Source organism: Bombina bombina, chromosome 6 (genome assembly GCF_027579735.1).
Source record: "Bombina bombina isolate aBomBom1 chromosome 6, aBomBom1.pri, whole genome shotgun sequence".
Taxonomy (NCBI): Eukaryota; Metazoa; Chordata; class Amphibia; order Anura; family Bombinatoridae; genus Bombina; species Bombina bombina.
The window spans coordinates 843,030,036-843,053,824 of NC_069504.1; the positions used below are offsets into that span (position 1 = coordinate 843,030,036).

At 37.4% G+C, this 23,789-nt stretch overlaps 1 protein-coding gene across 1 annotated transcript in view; it reads right to left on the reverse strand.

Moving 5' to 3' along the window:
• LOC128662297 (A.superbus venom factor 1-like) overlaps positions 1-23,789 on the reverse strand; it is a 122,806-nt gene that overhangs the window by 64,994 nt on the left and 34,023 nt on the right. The window contains exons 18-20 of the mRNA XM_053716103.1: positions 22,564-22,675; positions 16,863-16,948; positions 10,172-10,311 (exon numbers count right to left, since the gene is read on the reverse strand). Of these exons, the coding sequence (XP_053572078.1) occupies positions 10,172-10,311; positions 16,863-16,948; positions 22,564-22,675 (338 nt within the window). The remainder of the gene's footprint in view (positions 1-10,171; positions 10,312-16,862; positions 16,949-22,563; positions 22,676-23,789) is intronic.

A 23,789-nucleotide genomic window follows, 5' to 3' on the forward strand; every position in this document is an offset into this window, starting at 1 on the left:
GATGACGTCCCTTAAAGGGAACCTTCATTCGGCGAGTAGGCGTCGGTTGAAGAGGATGGATCCGCGTAGACTGGGAAGAAGATGGCTCCGCTCCGCTCCGGATGGATGAAGATTGAAGGCGCCACCTGGATGAAGACTTCTATCGGATGGAAGGCCTCTTGAGCGCCCCGTGGATGATGACTTCTATCGGATGGAAGACCTCTTCAGCGCCCCTTGGATGATGACTTCGGCCCGGCTGGGTGAAGACGACTTATGGTAGGAAGATCTTCAGGGGGGTAGTGTTAAGTTTATGTAAGGGGGGTTTGGGTGGGTTAGAGTAGGGGTATGTGGGTGGTGGGTTTTAAAGTTGGGGGGGTTGTATTTTTTTTTACTGGTAAAAGAGCTGATTACTTTGGGGCAATACACCGCAAAAAGCCCTTTTAAGGGCTGGTAAAAGAGCTGATTACTTTGTAATGTAGAATAGGGTAGGGACTTTTTTTTTTATTATTATTTTATTAGGGGGCTTAGATTAGGTGTAATTAGTTTAACATTCTTGTAATTTTTTTTATTTTCTGTAATTTAGTGTTTTTCTTTTTTTGTAATTTAGTTTAGTTTATTTAATTGTATTTAATTGTAGGTATTGGTAGGTAATTTATTTAATTAATTTAATGATAGTGTAGTGTTAGGTTTAATTGTAACTTAGGTTAGGATTTATTTTACAGGTAATTTTGTATTTCTTTTAGCTAGGTAGCTATTAAATAGTTAATAACTATTTAATAGCTATTGTAACTAGTTAAAATAAATACAAAGTTACCTGTAAAATAAAAATAAATCCTAAACTAGCTACAATATAATTATTAGTTATATTGTAGCTATCTTAGGGTTTATTTTATAGGTAAGTATTTAGTTTTAAATATGATTAATTTAGTTAATAAGTGTAATTTTTATTTAGATTTATTAAAATAATATTTAAGTTAGGGGGTGTTAGGGTTAGGGTTAGACTTAGGTTTAGGGGTTAATTAGTTTAATATAGATGGCGGCAGTATAGGGGGGGCAGGATAGGGGTTAATAAATTTATTATAGGTGGCGACGGTGTAGGGGGGCAGATTAGGGGTTAATAAGTTTAATATAGGTGGCGGCGGGGTCTGGGAGCGGCGGTTTAGGGGTTAAACAATTTATTTAGTTGCGGCGGGGTACGGGATCGGCAGGATAGGGGTTAAGAAATTTATTATAGTTGCGGCGGGGTCCGGGAGCGGCGGTTTAGGGGTTAATAAGTTTATTAGAGTGGCCGTGGGCTCCGGGAGCGGCGGTTTTGGGGTTAACATGTTTAATATAGGTGGCGGCGGTGTAGGGGGGCAGATTAGGGGTGTTTAGACTCGGGGTACATGTTAGGGTGTTAGGTGCAGACATTTCCCATAGGAATCAATGGGATGTCGGGCAGCAGCAAACATGAACTTTCGCTATGGTCAGATTCCGATTGATTCCTATGGGATCTGCCGCCTCCAGGGCGGCGGATTGAAAACCAGGTACGCTGGGCCGGAAAAGTGCCGAGCGTACCTGCAGGAATTTGCTAACTTTCAAAAGTAGTCAGATTGTTCCGAACTTGCATTTGGCACATCTGGAGTGACGTAAGAATCGATCTGTGTCGGACTGAGTCCGGCGGATCATAGCTTACGTCACAAAATTCTACTTTTACCGGTGTTTAGGGCTTAATAACTTAGGCGAATCAGCCTCACCACAAATACGCTGCGGAATTCCAGCGTATTTGAGGTTGACGGCTTGATATATAGAGGCCTGTATGTCTATCAAGCTATGGTCAGCAGGCCAGATATAGAATTACACTAGGATTTGAGAGACAATTTCATTTAAGCCCATGGAACACTCATGTTCAGCCCATTTTATGAAAAAAACAACAATTATGCTTTGTATTTTGAATTTAAGTACAAATTTTGTACATTTATTTTTGCACATCCAGTGTACTTAAATTACGATTTATGTTGTGCATAGTTAATACGATTTATTCCTACAAATTTGGTTTTTTTTATAAAATATAATTTTTGGTGAACAATTTGGTACGAATTATGATGCACCTTAACAATACAATCATTTCCTTTGTATTGTGTGAATGGTTCAGATATTCATTTTGAAAGATTTTAAAATTACAACTTTTATTGTGCACTTTTGCAATGTATGCATCTCCTCCCCATACGAAAATGCACTATACGGCCCTTTGCGAGACGCCCTGGTTTGTTTGTTTTTTGCTTTCACCAGCCCAGGAATCTTTTTAGAATCAGGGCCTAAGTCACTTACACTACAGAAAGAGAAAATGCAGGGGTTGGAGGAAACTAATAATAACGGTAAAAAATAAAAGTGATATTTCTATAAAATTTGGACTACATATAATAAAAAACATTAACGATTTTAATGTTTAAGTTATATAGATTCTATAAATGTCTTTGAAAATAGTTACATTTATCATCACTTTAAATATAGTAGAATTGCATACTTAATAAATACATAATAAAAAGACATTGCAAACACACAGTCTAATTTTCAAATGAGAAAAATATTTTTTTCTGACAAATTTCCTTCTCCTCCATTTTTCCTGCCCTTGCATCATGTGACAGATATCAGCAAATCACAGAATGAATATAAGTATATACTGTGAATTCTTGCACATGCTCAGTAGGAGCTCTAAAAGACTGCACACATACAAAGACTGCACACATGTTGATAATGGAAGTGAACTGGAAAGTTGTATAAAATGGCATGCTTTATCTGAATCATGAAAGTTTCATTTTGACTTTAGTGTTCCATTAATATTATTATTATTATTATCAGGTATTTGTAGAGCACCAACAGGTTCCGCAGCACTATGAACATGGGTGGTATTTTAAAAAACCATTACAGGGATCAAATGGGTAGAGGGTCCTGTCGAGAGTGGCACTGTTGTAGTTGGCTCTTATGAAGGTGAACTACAGCTGGGCTCATAGGCTTACAAGGTATGGGGTTTTAGAGGATAGCAGTGGAGATAGGAAGGTTACAAATGTTTGCAACCCCCTTTACCTACACATACCTTATTCGTTCTCCTCCCAACATATCCGCCGCTGTTTTTAGAAGCAGGGTTCTAGCTTCTATAGGAAGTAAAGGAGCACGCTTACCTCCTCTCACCTGACACTTGCGTAGAGGCACCGTGAGCGTGCACCTTTACTTTTTTTTAGAAGCTAACATTACAGCTTCCCATTGGCTGCAGCACTCTGCTTTTGGAACAGAATCAACAGCAGTAGACAAGTGGGAATAAGGACAAGTAAAGTTCAAGCAGGTAAAGAGGGTTTGATTCTACAAACTTTTACTTTATTTTTTTACATAATCTGCAAGGTACATTTTGTAAGTTGTGTTGGTCCCTGTAATTCCCATTTTAAACTCCCATTGTAAACTGAAGCATTATTAAAATAGAGACACAGTGCCTATTACTAGGGATAGGTGAATGTTTTGCAATATTCAAAAAATGAAACTAATTTTAACACATTCGTTCATTCTGAATTTCAAATTTCTTTCATGTAATTGGCAAGAGTCCATGAGCTAGTGATGTATGGGATATACATTCCTACCAGGAGGGGCAAAGTTTCCCAAACCTCAAAATGCCTATAAATACACCCCTCACCACACCCACAATTCAGTTTTACAAACTTTGCCTCCCATGGAGGTGGTGAAGTAAGTTTCTACCTTGATATGCGCTTCGCAGCAGGCTGAAGCCCGGTTTTCCTCTCAGAGTGCAGTGAATGTCAGAGGGATCTGAAGAGAGTATTGCCTATATGAATACCATGGCCTTCCTCTAGGGAATCTATTTAATAGGTTCTCTGTTATCGGTCGTAGAGATTTCTTCTCCTACCTCTCTTTTCAGATCGACGATATACTCTTATATACCATTACCTCTACTGATTCTCGTTTCAGTACTGGTTTGGCTATCTACTATATGTAGATGAGTGTCTTAGGGTAAGTCTTATTTTATTCATGACACTCTAAGCTATGGTTGGGCACTTTATATGTAAAGTTCTAAATATATGTTTTAAACTTATATTTGCCATGATTCAGAATAATCAGTGTTCCTTCTTTCAGACTGTCAGTTTCATTTTTTGGGAAAATGCATATGAATTAATATTTTTCTTACCTTGAAAATTTTCAATTGACTTTTTTCTTCTAAATTGCGGGCTGTTAGTCTCACGGGTGCAGAAAATGCTACAATTTATTGTGGTATTTTTTGGTGCAAGACTTTTTTGGCGCAAAAATTTCGTAATTTCCGGCGTCGTAGTTGACGCCGGAAGTTTTCACGTGGTTGCGTCATTTTTGACGTATGTGTGTTGCGGACGTTTTTTGGCGCCAAAAATTGTGGGCGTCATTCTTGGCGCCAGAAAATGTGGGCGTCATACTTGGCGCCAAAAAAGTGGGCGTCATACTTGGCGCCAGTTTTTTTCACATTATTTCAGTCTCACTTTTTAGTTGCTTCTGGTTTTTAGAGGCTTGTTTTGTTTTGCATTTTTTCCCATTCCTGAAACTGTCATTTAAGGAATTTGATAATTTTGCTTTATATGTTGTTTTTTCTATTTCATATTGCAAGATGTCACTACCTGACTATGGATCAGAATCTACTTCTGGAAAGACGCTGCCTGATGTTGGTTCTACCAAAGCTAAGTGCATTTGTTGTAAACTTTTGGTAACTGTTCCTCCGGCTGTAGTTTGTGTTAGTTGTCATGATAAACTATCTAACGCAGATAATATTTCCATTATTAATAATCCATTACCTGTTGTTGTTCCTTCAACATCTAATGTTCAGGATGTTCCTGTTAATGTAAAAGAATTTCTTTCTAATTCTATTCGGAAGGCTCTGTCTGTTATTCCTCCTTCTAGTAAACGTAAAAGGTCTTTTAAAACTTCTCATATTTCAGATGAATTTTTAAATGACCGCCATCATTCTGACTTATCTATTTCTGATGAGGATCTATCTGGTTCAGAAGATTCTGCCTCAGATATTGACACTGATAAATCTTCATATTTGTTTAAGATGGAGTTTATTCTTTCTTTACTTAAAGAAGTGTTGATTGCATTAGATATGGAGGAGTCTAGTCCTCTTGATATTAAAACTAATAAGCGTTTAAATTCAGTTTTTAAACCTCATGTAGTTATTCCAGAAGTTTTTCCAGTTCCTGATGCTATTTCAGAAGTAATTTCTAGGGAATGGAATAGTCTGGGTACTTCATTTACTCCTTCTCCAAGGTTTAAGAAATTGTACCCTTTGCCATCTGATAGATTAGAGTTTTGGGAAAAAAACCCAAAGTTAATGGGGCTATCTCTACTCTTGCTAAACGTACTACTATTCCTACGGCAGATAGTACTTCTTTTAAGGATCCTTTAGATAGGAAGCTTTAATCCTTTCTAAGGAAGACTTATTTATGTTCAGGTAATCTTCTTAGACCTGCTATTTCTTTGGCTGATGTTGCTGCAGCTTCCACCTTCTAGTTGGAGGCTATAGCGCAACAAGTGTCAGACCATAATGCTTATAGCATTGTTAAACTTCTTCAACATGCTAATAACTTTGTTTATGATGCCATTTTTTATATCATTAGGATTGATGTCAGGTATATGTCTTTAGCTATTTTAGCTAGAAGAGCTTTATGGCTTAAGTCTTGGAATGCAGATATGACTTCTAAGGCAACGTTGCTTTCTCTTTCCTTCCAAGGTAATAAATTATTTGGTTCTCAGTTGGATTCAATAATTTCAACTGTTACTGGGGGGAAGGGAGCCTTTTTGCCTCAGGACAAAAAATCTAAAGGTAAATATAGGGCTGCTAATCGTTTTCATTCCTTTCGTCAGAATAAGGAATAGAAGCCTGACCCTTCCCCTAAAGGAGCAGTTTCCGTTTGGAAACCTTCTCCAGTCTGGAATAAATCCAAGCCTTTTAGAAAGTCAAAACCAGCTCCCAAATTCGCATGAAGGTGCGGCCCTCATTCCAGCACAGCTGGTAGGGGGCAGGTTACGATTTTTCAAAGATGTTTGGATCAATTCGATTCAAAGTCTTTGGATTCAGAACATTGTTTCACAAGGGTACAGAATAGGTTTCAAGGTAAGACCGCCTGTGAGAAGATTTTTTCTCTTACGCATTCCAGTAAACCCAGTAAAGGCTCAGGCTTTTCTGAAATGTGTTTCAGACCTAGAGTCGGCTGTGTAATTGTGCCAGTTCCAGTTCTGGAACGGGGTCTGGGTTTTACTCAAATTTGTTCATTGTACCAAAGAAGGAGAATTCCTTCAGACCAGTTCTGGATCTAAAAATATTGAATTGTTATGTAAGAATACCAACTTTCAAAATGGTGACTATAAGGACTATTCTGCCTTTTGTTCAGCAAGGGCATTATATGTTTACAATAGACTTACAGGATACATATCTTCATATTCCAATTCATCCAGATCACTATCAGTTCCTGAGATTCTCTTTTCTAGACAAGCATTACCAGTTTGTTGCTCTTCCGTTTGGCCTAGCAACAGCTCCAAGGATCTTTTCAAAGGTTCTCGGTGCCCTTCTCTCTGTAATCAGAGAACAGGGTATTGCAGTATTTCCTTATTTGGACGATATCTTGGTACTTGCTCAGTCTTTACATTCTCATACGAATCAACTTGTGTTGCTTCTTCAAAGACATGGTTGGAGGATCAATTTGCCAAAGAGTTCCTTGATTCCTCAGACAAGGGTAACCTTTTTGGGTTTCCAAATAGATTCAGTGTCCATGACTTTGTCTCTAACAGAAAAGAGACATCTGAAATTGGTTTCAGCTTGTCAAAACCTTCAGTCTCAATTATTCCCTTCGGTAGTTTTGTGCATGGAAATTCTAGGTCTCATGACTGCTGCATCGGACACGATCCCTTTTGCTTGTTTTCACATGAGACCTCTCCAGCTTTGTATGCTGAACCAATGGTGCAGGGATTATACAAAGATATCACAATTAATATCCTTAAATCCCAATGTTCGATCTTCTCTGACTTGGTGGTTGGATCACCATCGTTTAATTCACGGGGTCTCTTTTGTTCATCCAACCTGGACTGTGATCTCAACAGATGCGAGTCTTTCAGGTTGGGGAGCTGTATGGGGATCTCTGACAGCACAGGGGGTTTGGGAATCTCAGGAGGTGAGATTACCAATCAACATTCAGTTCTGGCCTCTTCTGAAGAGAGAATCGTTTATTTGTTTTCAAACAGACAATGTCACAACCGTGGCGAATGTCAATCATCAAGGTGGGACTCAGAGTCCTCAGGCTATGAAAGAAGTATCTCGGATATTGGTATGGGCGGAATCCAGCTCCTGTCTAATCTCTGCGGTTCACATCACAGGTATAGACAATTGGGAAGTGGATTATCTCAGTCGCCAGATGTTACATCCGGGCGAATGGTCTCTTCACCCAGAGGTATTTCTTCATATTGTTCAAATCTGGGGACTTCCAGAAATAGATCTGATGGCTTCTCGTCTAAACAAAAAACTTCCCAGGTATCTGTCCAGATCCAGGGATCCTCAGGCGGAAGCGGTGGACACGTTGTCACTTCCTTGGAATTATCAACCTGTTTATATCTTTCCGCCTCTAGTTCTCCTTCCAAAAGTGATTTCCAAAATCCTAATGGAGCGTTCGTTTGTACTGCTGGTGGCTCCAGCATGGCCACACAGGTTTTGGTATGCGGATCTCATTCGGATGGCCAGTTGCCAACCTTGGACTCTTCCGTTAAGGCCAGACCTTCTATCTCAAGGCCCATTTTTCAATCAGGATCTCAAATCATTAAATTTGAAGGTATGGAGATTGAACGCTTAATACTTAGTCATAGAGGTTTCTCTGACTCAGTGATTAATACTATGTTACAGCCTCGTAAATCTGTGTCTAGAAAGATTTATTACCGAGTTTGGAAAACGTACATTTCTTGGTGTTCTTCTCATAAATTCTCTTGGCATTCTTTTAGAATTCCTAGAATTTTACAGTTTCTTCAGGATGGTTTGGATAAGGGTTTGTCTGCAAGTTCCTTGAAAGGACAAATCTCTGCTCTTTCTGTTCTTTTTCACAGAAAGATTGCTAATCATCCTGATATTCATTGTTTTGTACAGGCTTTGGTTCGTATCAAGCCTGTCATTAAGTCAATCTCTCCTCCTTGGAGTCTTAATTTGGTTCTGAGGGCTTTACAGGCTCCTCCGTTTGAACCTATGCATTCTCTGGATATTAAATTACTTTCCTGGAAAGTTTTGTTCCTTTTGGCCATCTCTTCTGCTAGAAGAGTTTCTGAGTTATCTGCTCTTTCTTGTGAATCTCCTTTTTTGATTTTTCATCCGGATAAGGCGGTGTTGCGGACTTCATTTAATTTTTTACCTAAAGTTGTGAATTCTAACAACATTAGTAGAGAAATTGTTGTCCCTTTATTGTGTCCTAATCCTAAGAATTCTCTGGAGAGATCTTTACATTCTTTGGATGTAGTAAGAGCTTTGAAATATTATGTTGAGGCTACTAAAGATTTCAGAAAGACTTCTAGTCTGTTTGTTATCTTTTCTGGTTCTAGGAAAGGTCAGAAGGCTTCTGCCATTTCTTTGGCGTCTTGGTTAAAGTCTTTGATTCATCATGCTTATGTGGAGTCGGGTAAATCCCCGCCTCAAAGGATTATGGCTCATTCTACTAGGTCAGTTTCTACTTCCTAGGCTTTTAGGAATGAAGCTTCTGTTGATCAGATTTGCAAAGCAGCAACTTGGTCTTCTTTGCATACTTTTACTAAATTCTACCATTTTGATGTTTTTTCTTCTTCTGAAGCAGTTTTTGGTAGAAAAGTACTTCAGGCAGCTGTTTCAGTTTGATTCTTCTGCTTATAATTTCAGTTTTTTTCATTATAAGATTAAAACTTTTTGATTTGGGCTGTGGATTATTTATTCAGCAGAATTGGCTGTCTTTATTTTATCCCTCCCTCTCTAGTGACTCTTGCGTGGAAGTTCCACATCTTGGGTATCTGCTATCCCATACGTCACTAGCTCATGGACTCTTGCCAATTACATGAAAGAAAACATAATTTATGTAAGAACTTACCTGATAAATTGATTTCTTTCATATTGGCAAGAGTCCATGAAGCCCACCCTTTTTGTGGTGGTTATGATTTTTTTGTATAAAGCACAATTATTCCAATTCCTTATTTTGATGCTTTCGCTCCTTTCTTATCACCCCACTTCTTGGCTATTCATTAAACTGAATTGTGGGTGTGGTGAGGGGTGTATTTAAAGGCATTTTGAGGTTTGGGAAACTTTGCCCCTCCTGGTAGGAATGTATATCCCATACGTCCCTAGCTCATGGACTCTTGCCAATATGAACAAAATGAATTTATCAGGTAAGTTCTTACATAAACTATGTTGTTTGTACAACATTCCTTTAAATGTAATATTTGATTTGAATTTTTCAAATCATTCGATTCAAATTATGCAATATTCAAATTCGAATCAGTATATTTGTAATAGTATTTCTAATGCTCTCTTTAAATGTAATTTTATAATTATGCAATATTCGAAATAAAAACATTTGAATTAATAAATTTGTATCTATTATGTATCAATTTACTAAATCCCCTACCACATGAACAATTGAACTTCTGCATAGTTTTTGTTCAATCGAAATATCAAATGTGGATAATTATGAAAATTCTAAAATGTAAGTAACATTCTAAAACTGGAAATAACATTCGATTAGCGAATTTTAAAGGATTTTCATTCTTATCAACATTCAATTTTTCAAAACGAATGTCCACAGGACCATTCGTTCTACCAAACTAATAACACTTTCAGCACATTTGCCCATCGCTACCTATTACTGTAAAAGAACAACTGACATTTTTAAGGTCCTATTGCCTAATTTAAATAAGTGCACACATAGACATACACAATAAAAGTCTCACAACATAAATAAATAGGCTGACCATATTGCCGCTTTAAAAAGGGACACATATGAAAAATACATATGTCATGGCTGTTTTCAGGGCTGTTTAAAGAAATGATTTTTATAAGAACCCTCACATATGTATTTTTCATATGTGTTCCTTCTTAAAGCGGCAATATGGTCAGCCTATAAATAAAGGAAGTAGCATAAAAAGTAGCATAAAAAAGTTTTACCAGACCTGTTCCTTAATCAATATTTACCTTAATGTTCCTATCTGCGTAGTTAAATAGAATAGCCCGGATCTCCACCTGCTCATTTCTGACCACAGAATATGGAAGTTTCAGGTCAATAAAGAAATCCTTCATTACTTGAATCTCAAAGGGGTCAGCCACACAGATACCTATTTTAGGGAACAGAGCATCCGGAATTTAAATCACATTGATCAGTTTCTATGGGACATACACCCTAAGTATTACATAATAACGAATGATATACCCTTCTCATGTAAAATGTTTAACTCCTTATATTAAAAAATAAATTAAAAAAAACCCCAGAAATTTACAATCCTTATGTTAAAGGACCCTGAAGCCCAAAATTTTTCTTTCATGATTCAGATATAACCTGCAATTCTAAAAACATTTCTAATTTACTTCTATTATCAAATTCCCTTTGTTCTTTTGGTATCTTTTGTTGAAAAGCAGGGGTGGAGCACTATATAACAGACAGTTTTGCAAAATGTTATTTATTTGCAAGAGCACTAGATGGCAGCACTATTTCCTGTCATGTAGTCCCCCAGATGACTACCTAGGTATCTCTTCAACAAAGAATATCACGAAAATAAAACAAATTTGATAAAAGAAGTAAATTGGAAACATTTTTAAAACTGTATTCTCTGTCTGAATCACAAAATTCATTTTTGGGTTTCATATCCCTATAAAAATATATTCAGCCTACATAATCTCCTGAATCCTGAAAATTGTAAAGTAGGATAAAAACAGGCTATTATAGAGTTATAACCATATACACAGTAAGAGGGAAAAAAAACATGTCCTACTAAATCATATCAGTGGGGCAGTCAGGGGTCATAAACTATTTGGAGAGTGCAGGCATAATTTACTGATATCCTTCTAAAAAACCAAAACAAAACAACTACTCTCAAGTGCCCATTGTATTGTTTTTCAGTTTAAAGGGACACTGTACCCAAAAAAATTCTTTCGTGATTCAGATTAAGAATGAAATTTTAAGCAACTTTCTAATTTACTCCTATTATCAAATGTTTTTCATTCTCTTGGTATCTTTATTTGAAATGCAAGAATGTAAGTTTAGATGCCGGCCCATTTTTGGTGAACAACCTGGGTTGTCCTCGCTGATTGGTGGATAAATTCAACCACCAATAAAAAAGTGCTGTCCAGAGTACTCAAACCAAAAAAAAGCTTAAAGGGCCATAATACCCAAATGTTTAAACACTTGAAAGTGATGCAGCATAGCTGTAAAAAGCTGACTAGAAAATATCTCCTGAACAACTCTATGTAAAAAAGAAAGATATTTTACCTCAAAAGTTCCTCAGTAGCCACCTCCCATTGTAAAGGATTTCTAAGCAACATTTTAGTGTATCTGTCCTAGGACAGCTGAAGGGATGAGCATTGTGCACTCTCATATTATTTCACCAATCAGGTAAAGGAAGCTTACTATGATATCTCATGAGAGTTAAGTCAAATCTCATGAGAGCACAGTAAGAGTTCATGACCTCAGCACTGCTGATGCTGATTGGCTGCTGTTCATTTCTTCATTTTTTTTTTATTTTTACCTGCAGCTGGGAGCAGCTGAGTATAACTGTTTACAGCGAACTTACTCTGCTGAGCAGAGGAGATTGTGAGGTAAAATATCTTCCTTTTTTACATAGAGATGCTCAGGTGATATTTTCCTGTCAGCTTTTTACAGTTATACTGCATCAGTTTCAAGTGATTTAGCATATGAGTATTATGTCCCTTTAAATGCCTTCTTTTTCAAATAATGATAGCAAGAGAACGAAGAAAAAATGATAATAGGAGTAAATTAGAAAGTTGCTTAAAATTGCATGCTCTTTCTGAATTACAAAAGAAAAAATTTGGGTTCAGTGTCCCTTTAACCCTTTGAGTGCTAAGCACTTTCCCACCTGGGTGCTAAGCAGATGCAAGACTTACACTGTTGGAAAGATTAGACGATTACCTTTCCAACAGTGGGTCTTGGGGGTCGGTAGCTGCTTAGATGCCTGAGATGCAGGCTTCTAACCAGCATGCCCCCTATTCCTATACTTAACATTGTCAATTTTAAATAAAGTTGCACAGTGACATCATTGTGAAATTGCACGTGACGTCATCGCTCATAACGTGAAGCCCCGGCGATGCCTGTCACTATACAGGCCCGATCGTCGGAGTAGGAGCGGGTGGGAGTCCCCAGGTCTCCCTCAAGGTGGGAGAGTGATAGCGATGGCTTTGAGCAGTCGTTAGCACCTGAGTGGGAAACTCTGCGACGGCTCCGAGCCGTCTTTAGCACTGAAAGGGTTAAAGGTATATGAAACCAAAAAAAATATTTTGTAATTCAGAGCATACAATTTTAAAAAAAGTTTCTAATTTACTTCTATTATCAAATTTGCTTTCTTCCCATGATATTCTTTGTTGAAGAGATACCTGGGTAGGCCCTGGCAAATGAATAACGTTCTTGCAAAACTGCTGCCATATAGTGCTCTAGAAATGAGCCATCTGCTAAGCATACGTCACTGCTTTTCAACAAAAGATACCAAGAGATCAAAGAAAAAATTATTATAAAAATTAAATAGAAAGTTATTTTTAAATTGCATTTTCTGTCTTAATCATGAAAGAAAATATTTGGGTTTCATATCCCTTTAACCCCTTAACACCATATACGTCTGCTATTTCTGAACAAAGGGGGTCCCAGAGAACCATTTACAACCATTTGTGCAATGATTGCACAAGCTGTATGTAAATAATTTCAGTGAGAAACCTAAAATTGTGAAAAAGTTAACAATTTTTTTCTATTTGATCGCATTTGGCGGTGAAATGGTGGCATGAAATGTACCAAAATGGGCCTAGATCAATACTTTGGGTTGTCTACTAAAAAAAAAAAATTGTTTTGATAGGTAAATATAAAAAAAAAGGCTCTATTTCTGTTTAGATGTAGTGATGGCAAAAATGCTAAAAATGCTCAGGTCTTTTGGGGAAGTTTTTGTCTAAAATCCCCGATCTTTAAGGGGTTAAAGGGATACTAAACCCAACATTTTTCTTTCATAATTCAGATAGAGCATGCAATTTTAAGCAACTTTCTAATTTACTCCTATTATCAATTTTTCTTTGTTCTCTTGCTATCTTTATTTGAAAAAGAAGGCATCTAAGTTAAGGAGTCAGACAATTTTTGGTTCAGTACCCTGGACAGTATTTAGCCACCAATCAGCAAGCACAAAAATGGGCCAGCTTCTAAACTTACATTCTTGCTTTTCAAATAAAGATAGCAAGAGAATTAAGAACATTTGATAATAGGAGTAAATTAGAAAATTGCTTAAAATTGTATGCTCTATCTGAATCATGAAAGATAAAATGTCCCTTTAAGTAACATGGTACTATAAAATTTGTTTCCCCTAACTGGGCTACATTACAAATATGATTGTGATCAGGTTTCAGAAATCGTTTGCACAAATATTACAAGTTGAGCGTGATAGTGTGACCGCAATCGCAATTTGCGCTAGAATCAATACCAGGACTTCAAAACTCTGGTTAACTGTTTCGCGAAACATAAAAGTTGCATAAAACCCATCAAAAATACATTACAAAGTATAGTTAAACTCATAATAACATTAATAAAAATTATTAAAAAAAATTGCACATAAAAGATATAAGGGCTCAAAGATATGAGATGTCAGGTGTAAGCAAAACAAAGGGCTGCACTTGTGAGTAACTTATGTTCATTATGGCTGGAGGGTTGACTAAGCAGAAGCGGCTATTTCACAAAATCTATCTATTCCTTGTACCCTTCACTGGGAGATTAAATCAGTGCTTTTGTCTTCTCTTTACATAGCCCTATGCAGATAAAACATTTGTTACTCATATGTTCAGTGTAGGTGAGCATACAACAGGCAAAAGTAGCTATTTCAAATGACAAATACAGGTAAAAACGCTGTCTGCAAACAATTAAATACACTCCAGCTGGTAAAATGGACCCTTAGGAACACAATAAAATAAGTAACATTTTAGGGCTTTTTTGCTTTATTTCACAATGTGGGGGTAGATTTACCAAGCAGCGGATGCTACAATCTAACCCAGAAGTTTCCAGCTCACTGGAAATTTAAGTTAAGAAGCATCTGCTCCTTAACTCGTCCGTCACCTCTGAGGTGGCGGACTACAATCATCCCGATCATATACGATTGGGATGATTGACCCCCCCTGCTAGCGACTGCAAATGTGCAGGGGTGCCATTGCACAAGCATTTCACTAGAAATGCTTGTGCAATGTTAAATGCTGACAGCGTATGCTGTTGGCATTTAGCGATTCTATGCGGACATGATTCGCTACAACGATAATTCGGCCGCTTGATAATTCGGCCCCTATGTATTAAAGTTTAAAGTCATGGCAAACTCTCCCCTTTATAAAAACAGATCTGTAATATTAGTGATATTTTAGATGGAGTTTAATTTATCAGTTTTAATGAAGTTGTGCTATAACTTACCTTTTAATATAGATACAAAATTCAAATATCTTGCACTCCACTGCCCACTTTAAAAGTAACATTTTCTGTGAACTTATGGTTTGAATTGTTGTCCAATCAGTGCTCTAGCTACAACAAAGGGGGAGAGCGTTGACTGGACAACAGTTCAAACCTTAAGCTCACAGAAAAAAAATTATTTTGATGTGGGCAGCGGAGCATGGGGAATTTGAATTTCCTATCTATATTAAAAAGTAACTTATAGTGCAACTTCATTACAAATGATGAATTACACTCGATCTAAAATATCACTTATGTTTCAGATCTGTTTTTATAAAAGCAAGAGTTTACTATCACTTTAACTGCTTCAATGCACATGACGAGGCATCTTCGTCATGCACATAGCAGCCTGTATGTGCATAACAAGGCATTCTCTTCATGCAAGTAGGGGTTGCCGTTCAGAAGCTGTTTCCGGCTATCCCCCGCTTGCCCAGCCAATAGCCCAAGCTGGGTTCATTCCATCCCCACCCGTGGCACTACTAACAAGCCGGTCACTGCTCCTACCTTGTGAGTGAGGAGGGGTGGGCCTCCAGGCAGTTTGGCTCCCGCCTCCCTCCCTGCTCACAGAGCACACACATCACTCGGCTCCCCCTCTCCCATCTCTCTGTGGCTCATTGATAATTTTAGAGCTCTGTGAATGGACTCCTTCAGAGGGTTGTCCCTAGACCCCAGTTAAGCAGCCGACTGCAAAATATCCTGGTATCTCGGCAGGCCAATGTGGCTTTGCCTGCACTACAGGCTGGGATTGTTGGTGGCCTACTGGGTAATACTGTCAATCTATGAATGGCAGTGATGTTGCTGCAAGCGTTATTATGTCTCAAAGGAGCAGTGCCACTGTAGCTGGTAATGGAGCTGGATGGGGGAGGTGATTCAAACCCCTCAATCTCAGCTCCCTTTCAAGCTACAGATGATCAAGACCACTCATATGAAATAGAATAATCTCCATAAATTAAAAAAAGCTTACAAAGTAAAAACACAAGGTTTTACAGATAACTGTAATTTTAGGGACATATAATAAAACATCAAAATGTTTATAGAGCTAAAATAAAGTGTATTTTATAGTGGACAGGTCCCATCAAAAAAATATGAACATAATGGGGCCAAATTATCAAGATCTGAATGGAGCTTGATGCCCCTGTTTCCGCGCGAGCCTTCATAACTTGTCCGCTGCTCCATAACTTGTCCGCCTGCTCTGAGGCCGCGGACTTCAATCAGCCCGATCCTATATGATCGGGCTGATTGACACCCCCTGCTAGCGGGCGATTGGCCGCGAATTTGCAGGAGGCGGTATTGCACAAGCAGTTCACAAGAGCTGCTTGTGTAATGATAAATGCCAACAGCGTATGCTGTCGGCATTTATTGATGCGTGGGCGGACATCATACGCTACATCGTATCATGTCTGCTCGCATATTAATAAATTGGCCCCTTTGTCTGTATGGCCAAGTGATCACTGTCATGACAGCAATTACCTTGCAAAAAAAAGTACTTTAATTTCTATTATGGCACAATAGGTCCCTCTAGTTTTTATTACAATCCCCAAAAGCCCATATGGACCCCTCTTGCAACATTAAATACCATTGCTAACAATTTAGTAAGGTGTTCACAGTAGCAATATTGGTCACCTGGCTACTTTCAATGTTGTTTACCAAAATCATAACAAAAATAAAGTTTTGTTTTTGTTTAAGATTTTTGATGTAGTCTTCTCACCTGCAATAAAACATAAATTTAACAATTTTATATTGTAAATCTGCTGGTCCTGTTGAAAGAAACAATATATGATTTGTGTGGGTCACTCAGTGAAATATGAATTACAATAATGTTTAAATGTAACCAACAAAAAAACTCAAAAACAGCTAAGCACAGGGATGTGAAAAGGCTTAGCACTTAGCAGTGAAAGGGGTAATTGCTGATATAAATCATAAATTTATAAGAAATGTAACTTATTGAACACTACTATTGCAGCAAATAAAACCAATCAGTATGACTGTTGCCCATAGACAGAGAGCCAGTAAATTTGTTCTACATTGGGCACTCATGTCATAGGGTTGGCCCCTTGCAATAACCATTACAGTTTCTTCCAATCCTAAATGAGCAGCTATTTACATCACTTTTAATTGTTTTCATACAACAGTAAAAAGGAGCATATCCCTGCAAAATACATCTTTTTATAGCCCCTTTTGAGCCACTCTTCTTACCTTTATTCGGAGACAAACTAACTGCCAGAATCTCCCACGTAGTGATTGAATCTTTCAAGAAAACGTTAAGCGCCTTAGTAGAAATGCTGAAAAGGGTAAATTATTAAAGGACCGATAAATACATTAGAATTGCATGATCAGCAAATGCAAATGAGTAATAGATTTTTTTTTTCTGACACATTTTAAAGTTATTTCTATTTTTCTCGCCCCCCTGTATCATGTGATAGTCATCAGCCAATCACACAATGCATATATATGTATATAATGTGAAATCTTGCACATGCTCAGTAGGAACTGGCACCTCAGAAAGTGTGCACATAAAAAGAATGTGCCTTTTTTTTAATAATAGAAGTATAATGAAAAGTTGTTTTAAAATGGATGCTCTATCTGAATCATGAAACTTTCCAAATGAGCAGATTGTATCCTGACTTTTAAAAGCAACTCCCACGGGGCCCATCCGATAAAAATCGTCGCCCGCAAAAGCCGGCGACGCCAACATTTACGCTGATTTGGTATCACATATACGGAGTAACCTAGAAGTTACGCGCGTATATTTCTGCCGTCGCCCGTAGTTTTTTGGGCCATAGGCAGGTATACCAAACCAGCGCAGTTTGGTATCCAATATGCAGCGTAAGGACTTACGTGGCGAAAATGGAGAAAACTTACTCCATTTTCACCTCGCCACAAAAAGCAGCCGTAAGAAGCCTTATGCTGACTATTGGAGCCCCGTAACTCCCTAAACTAACTAGAAAATAAACCTAACACCTAACGCATGCGCAATGTCTATCTCCCTGTCAACCGCGATCTTCTAAAATAAACCTAACACCTAACGCATGCGCAATATCTATCTCCCTGTCAACCGCGATCTTCTAAAATAAACCTAACACCTAACGCATGCGCAATGTCTATCTACCTGTCAACCGCGATCTTCTAAAATAAACCTAACACCTAATGCATGCGCAATGTCTATCTACCTGTCAACCGCGATCCCCCCCCCCCAAAATCCCTAATAAAGTTATTAACCCCTAAACCGCCGCTCCCGGACCCCGCCGCCATCTACATAAACTAACCCCCTACTGTGAGCCCCTAAAACCGCCGCCATCTACCTTATCTATCCCCTAATTAGAACCCCTTACACTGCTGTCATCTACCTTATCTATCCCCTAATCTGACCCCTTACACCGCCGCCACCTATATAAAAATTATTAACCCCTAATCTAATCCCCCTATACCGCCGCCAGCTATATTAATATTATTAACCCCTAATGTAAGCCCCTTACACCGCCGCCATCTCTATTAAAATGATTAACCCCTAATTTAATCTACCTACCCTGCCGCCAGCTATATTATCTATATTAACCCTAAGTATATTATAGTTAATATAGGTATTACATTATATATATTAACTATATTAACCCTAATTATATTAGGGTTAATATAGTTAATATAGTTACTATAGTATTCATATTAACTATATTAACTCTATCTAACCCTAACACCCCTAACTAAATTTATATTAAATTAATCTAATTCATTTATAAACTAAAATATTCCTATTTAAATCTAAATACTTACCTATAAAATAAACCCTAAGATAGCTACAATATAATTAATAATTACATTGTAGCTATGTTAGGGTTAATATTTATTTTACAGGTAAATTGTTAATTATTTTAACTAGGTATAATAGCTATTAAATAGTTATTAACTATTTAATATCTACCTAGTTAAAATAATTACCCAATTAGCTGTAAAATAAATCCTAACCTAAGTTACAAATACACCTACACTATCAATAAATTAAATAAACTACAAACATCTATCTAAAAATACAATTAAATTAACTAAACTAAATTACCAAAAAAAACAAACACTAAATTACAAAAAATAAAAAAAAGATTACAAGATTTTTAAGCTAATTACACCTATTCTAAGCCCCCTAATAAAATAATAAACCCCCAAAATAAAAAAAATTCCCTGCCCTATTCTAAATTAAAAGAATTTCAAAGCTCTTTACCTTACCAGCCCTTAAAAGGGCCTTTTGTGGGGCATGCCCCAAAGAATTCAGCTCTTTTGCATACAAATACAATACCCCCCCCCATTACAACCCACCACCCACATACCCCTATTCTAAAACCACCCAAACCCCCCTTAAAAAAGCCTAATACTACCCCCCTGAAGATCTCCCTACCTTGTCTTCACCACACCGGGCCGAACTCCTGATCCGATCCGGGCGATGTCTTCCTCCAAGCGGCAAAGAAGAATTCTTCCTCCGGCGATGTCTTCCTCCAAGCGGCAAAGAAGAATTCTTCCTCCGGCGATGTCTTCCTCCAAGCGGCAAAGAAGAATTCTTCCTCCGGCGACGTCTTCCTCCAAGCGGCAGCAAAGTCTTCATTCTTCCGGCGGCATCTTCAATCTTCTTTCTTCGCTCCGCCGCCGCGGAGCATCCATCCCGGACGACTACTGAACGACGAATGAGGTACCTTTAAATGACGTCATCCAAGATGGCGTCCGCCGAATTCCGATTGGCTGATAGGATTCTATCAGCCAATCGGAATTAAGTTAGAAAAATCTGATTGGCTGATTGAATCAGCCAATCAGATTCAAGTTCAATCCGATTGGCTGATCCAATCAGCCAATCAGTTTGAGCTCGCATTCTATTGGCTGTTCCGATCAGCCAATAGAATGCGAGCTCAATCTGATTGGCTGATTGGATCAGCCAATCGGATTGAACTTGAATCTGATTGGCTGATTCAATCAGCCAATCAGATTTTTCTAACTTAATTCCGATTGGCTGATAGAATCCTATCAGCCAATCAGAATTCGGCGGACGCCATCTTGGATGACGTCATTTAAAGGTACCTCATTCGTCGTTCAGTAGTCGTCCGGGATGGATGCTCCGCAGCGGCGGAGCGAAGAAAGAAGATTGAAGATGCCGCCGGAAGAATGAAGACTTTGCTGCCGCTTGGAGGAAGACGTCGCCGGAGGAAGAATTCTTCTTTGCCGCTTGGAGGAAGACATCGCCGAAGGAAGAATTCTTCTTTGCCGCTTGGAGGAAGACATCGCCAGAGGAAGAATTCTTCTTTGCCGCTTGGAGGAAGACATCGCCCGGATCGGATCAGGAGTTCGGCCCGGTGTGGTGAAGACAAGGTAGGGAGATCTTCAGGGGGGTAGTGTTAGGCTTTTTTAAGGGGGGTTTGGGTGGTTTTAGAATAGGGGTATGTGGGTGGTGGGTTGTAATGGGGGGGGGGTATGGTATTTGTATGCAAAAGAGCTGAATTCTTTGGGGCATGCCCCACAAAAGGCCCTTTTAAGGGCTGGTAAGGTAAAGAGCTTTGAAATTCTTTTAATTTAGAATAGGGCAGGGAATTTTTTTTATTTTGGGGGTTTATTATTTTATTAGGGGGCTTAGAATAGGTGTAATTAGCTTAAAAATCTTGTAATCTTTTTTTTATTTTTTGTAATTTAGTTTGTTTTTTTTGGTAATTTAGTTTAGTTAATTTAATTGTATTTTTAGATAGATGTTTGTAGTTTATTTAATTTATTGATAGTGTAGGTGTATTTGTAACTTAGGTTAGGATTTATTTTACAGCTAATTGGGTAATTATTTTAACTAGGTAGATATTAAATAGTTAATAACTATTTAATAGCTATTATACCTAGTTAAAATAATTAACAATTTACCTGTAAAATAAATATTAACCCTAACATAGCTACAATGTAATTATTAATTATATTGTAGCTATCTTAGGGTTTATTTTATAGGTAAGTATTTAGATTTAAATAGGAATATTTTAGTTTATAAATGAATTAGATTAATTTAATATAAATTAGTTAGGGGTGTTAGGGTTAGATAGAGTTAATATAGTTAATATAAATACTATATTAACTATATTAACCCTAATATAATTAGGGTTAATATAGTTAATATATATAATGTAATACCTATATTAACTATAATATACTTAGGGTTAATATAGATAATATAGCTGGCGGCGGGGTAGGTAGATTAAATTAGGGGTTAATCATTTTAATAGAGATGGCGGCGGTGTAAGGGGCTTACATTAGGGGTTAATAATTTTAATATAGATGGTGGCGGTGTTAGGGGCTCACTTTAGGGGGTTATAGATATAATATAGCTGGCGGCGGGGTACGGGAGCGACGGTTTAGGGGTTAATAACTTTATTAGGTTGCGGCGGGGTACGGGAGCGGCGGTTTAGGGGTTAATAGCTTTTTTATTGTTAGGATAGTGAGGGGGGATAGCGGATAGAGGGTTAGACGTGTCGGGCTATGTTAGGGAGGCGTGTTAGACGTGTCGGGCTATGTTTAGGAGGCGTGTTAGACAGTGCGGGTGATTTAGACTTTAGTCAGGTTTTATAGGCGCCGGCAGTTTCTAACGTGGCGCAAGTCACTGGCGACTCCAAAAATCTGTACTTATGCAGATTTCTGGACATCGCTGGTTTGTGAGACTTGCGCCACTTTAGCAAGTGACGGCGCCGCATATTGGATGGCTCGAGTTGCGAGCTGAAACTGCGGGCGACGTGGGTTCCCTCGCTTGCGCCGCAAACTGCGATCTATATCGGATCGCGCCCCACGACTCTTGTGTTAGGTATGGACAAAAAAATAGCACAGGTAAAACATTATTTATAATTATTATTATCATTTATTTGCATAGAGCCGCAAAATTCTGTAGCGATGGGTACGTTGTTTAAAATTACATGCTGTATCTGAATCATGAAAATTTAATTTGACCTGAGAGTCCCTTTAATTAAAAAAAAACTATAAAAAAAGTGTGCCTTTAAATTAAGCTCTATAACTGCAGTAATATATTATGATAGCCCTTAAATCTACTGGATATAATGGCTATATCGGTTAATTTAAAACAGATTGACCCTTAACAATAAGTAGGGATAATTTCCATAAAATTATTTATTACTATTATGCTTTAATTATGAAGCGCCAACATATTCCGCAGCGCTGTCCATGGGTACAGTTCATTTAAATAAAACAATATAAAACTTGTAAGAGACAGGACAACATTTACAAACACATACAGAAGGAATTGAGGGCCCTATTCCCGTGGGAACTTACAATCTAGAAGAAAATAATGCATTTTATTGAAAAGTAAGCCAGTCGATTATTGGTAACCTAAATATTATTACTTGAAAAAGGGTTAGGTTAAAGCAGTTTAAAGGGACACAAAACCCAGAATTTTTCATTAATGATTCAGAGCATACAAATTAAAAAAAAAAATTCAATTTACTTCTTTTATCAAATTTGCTTTGTTCTTATGTTAGTCTTTATTGAAGAGACATCTAGACAGATAGCGTGCACATCTCTGGAGCACTACATGACATCTAGTGCTCTTGCTAATGTTTAACATTGTTGCAAAAATGCGGCCATATAGTGCGGCAGACACGTGCACACACCTGAGCTTACTTTCTTGCTTTAAAACAAAGTAGATCAAGAAAACAAAGAAAATTTGATAATAGAAGTAAATTGGAAAGTTGTTTAAAATTGAATGTTCTATCTGAATAATGAAAGGAAAAAAATGGGTTTTATGTCCCTTTAATCTTAAATTGAAACAAGCAGAAAACAGTTGTTTGTACACAACTGATTGTGAAGGTTTTATTGCTACTGGCTGATAAATACAACTCCTAAAGCTGCATTGGGTAGAAATGGAAAAAACTGAACTACTTACCCGTTAGAATCTGGTAATTCCGCCATATACTCCACTTTCCAAAACCAGCTCTCAGGAAACTCCGTTCTGGACACAATATCAGCATCATCCATATATTCACTGTCCTCGTCACCTATAGTAGAATATGCCGAGTCTTTTAATTGCTCCTAATAACTGATCTGTATTCAGTATGAGAGTAAAATGGGAGCCCTATTGCTTACAAACACTTTACATGACACTTTTGGTGATTCCTTTTCAGATCTCTGTGACAGATGAATAACAAACACATTAAAAGGTAACAGTGAGTATGCTGCACTTGTTTTTGGAAAATATGTCCAATTGCTCTACTAAATATATAGGGAAATAGAACACTGAAGACTAAAAAGATACCGTTTCTAGTCATTTATTCAGGACAGGTTTAATTAATTTATCACTTTGTGTTTTTAATATGTATAACCTATTTTATGTAAAATAATGGAATATTTCAATTATTAGCCACTGTGTTTATTCATTACAATTACCATAATTCCCTAATATTTAAAAAGACATGAAACTCCAAAAAATTGCAAAGCATACCATTTTAAACAACTTTCCAATTTACTTCTATTATTTAATTGGTATCATTTGCTGAAATACCTAGGAAGGCTGAAAAGCTGGGAGCTAGCTGCTGATTGGTTGCTGCACATATATCTATTGTCATTGGCTTACCAATTTGTTCAGCTAGCTCCCATCAATACATTGCTGCTCCTTTAATAAAGGATACCAAAAGAATGAATCAAAACTGATAATATAAGTAAATTGGAAAGTTGTTTAAAAATGTAGGTTCTGAATCATAAAAGAAAAAGTTTGGATTTCATGTCCCTTTAAAGGAAAAGTAAATACTGTAGGTTAGCATAATCGACAAAGGCATGATAACAAGACAATACAGCCTACTATTTAGTCTAAACTTCAAATGAGTAGTAGATTTTTTTTCTGACAAATTTCGGTTATGCCTATTTCCACATGCTCAGTAGGAGCTGGTGACTCAAAAAGTGTAAATATAAAAATACTGTGCACATTTTGTTAATGGAAGTAAATTGGAAAGTTGTTTAAAATTGCATTTCCTATCTGAATCATAGAAGTTTCATTTGACTTGAGTGTCCCTTTAACAGAAGTTATAAGATAAGGTTAACCTCTCATTTACTTACAGGTGTAATATTATTGGTTTAGTTTTTCTTTTTTTATTCTTTCTATATCAGTAGAGATAC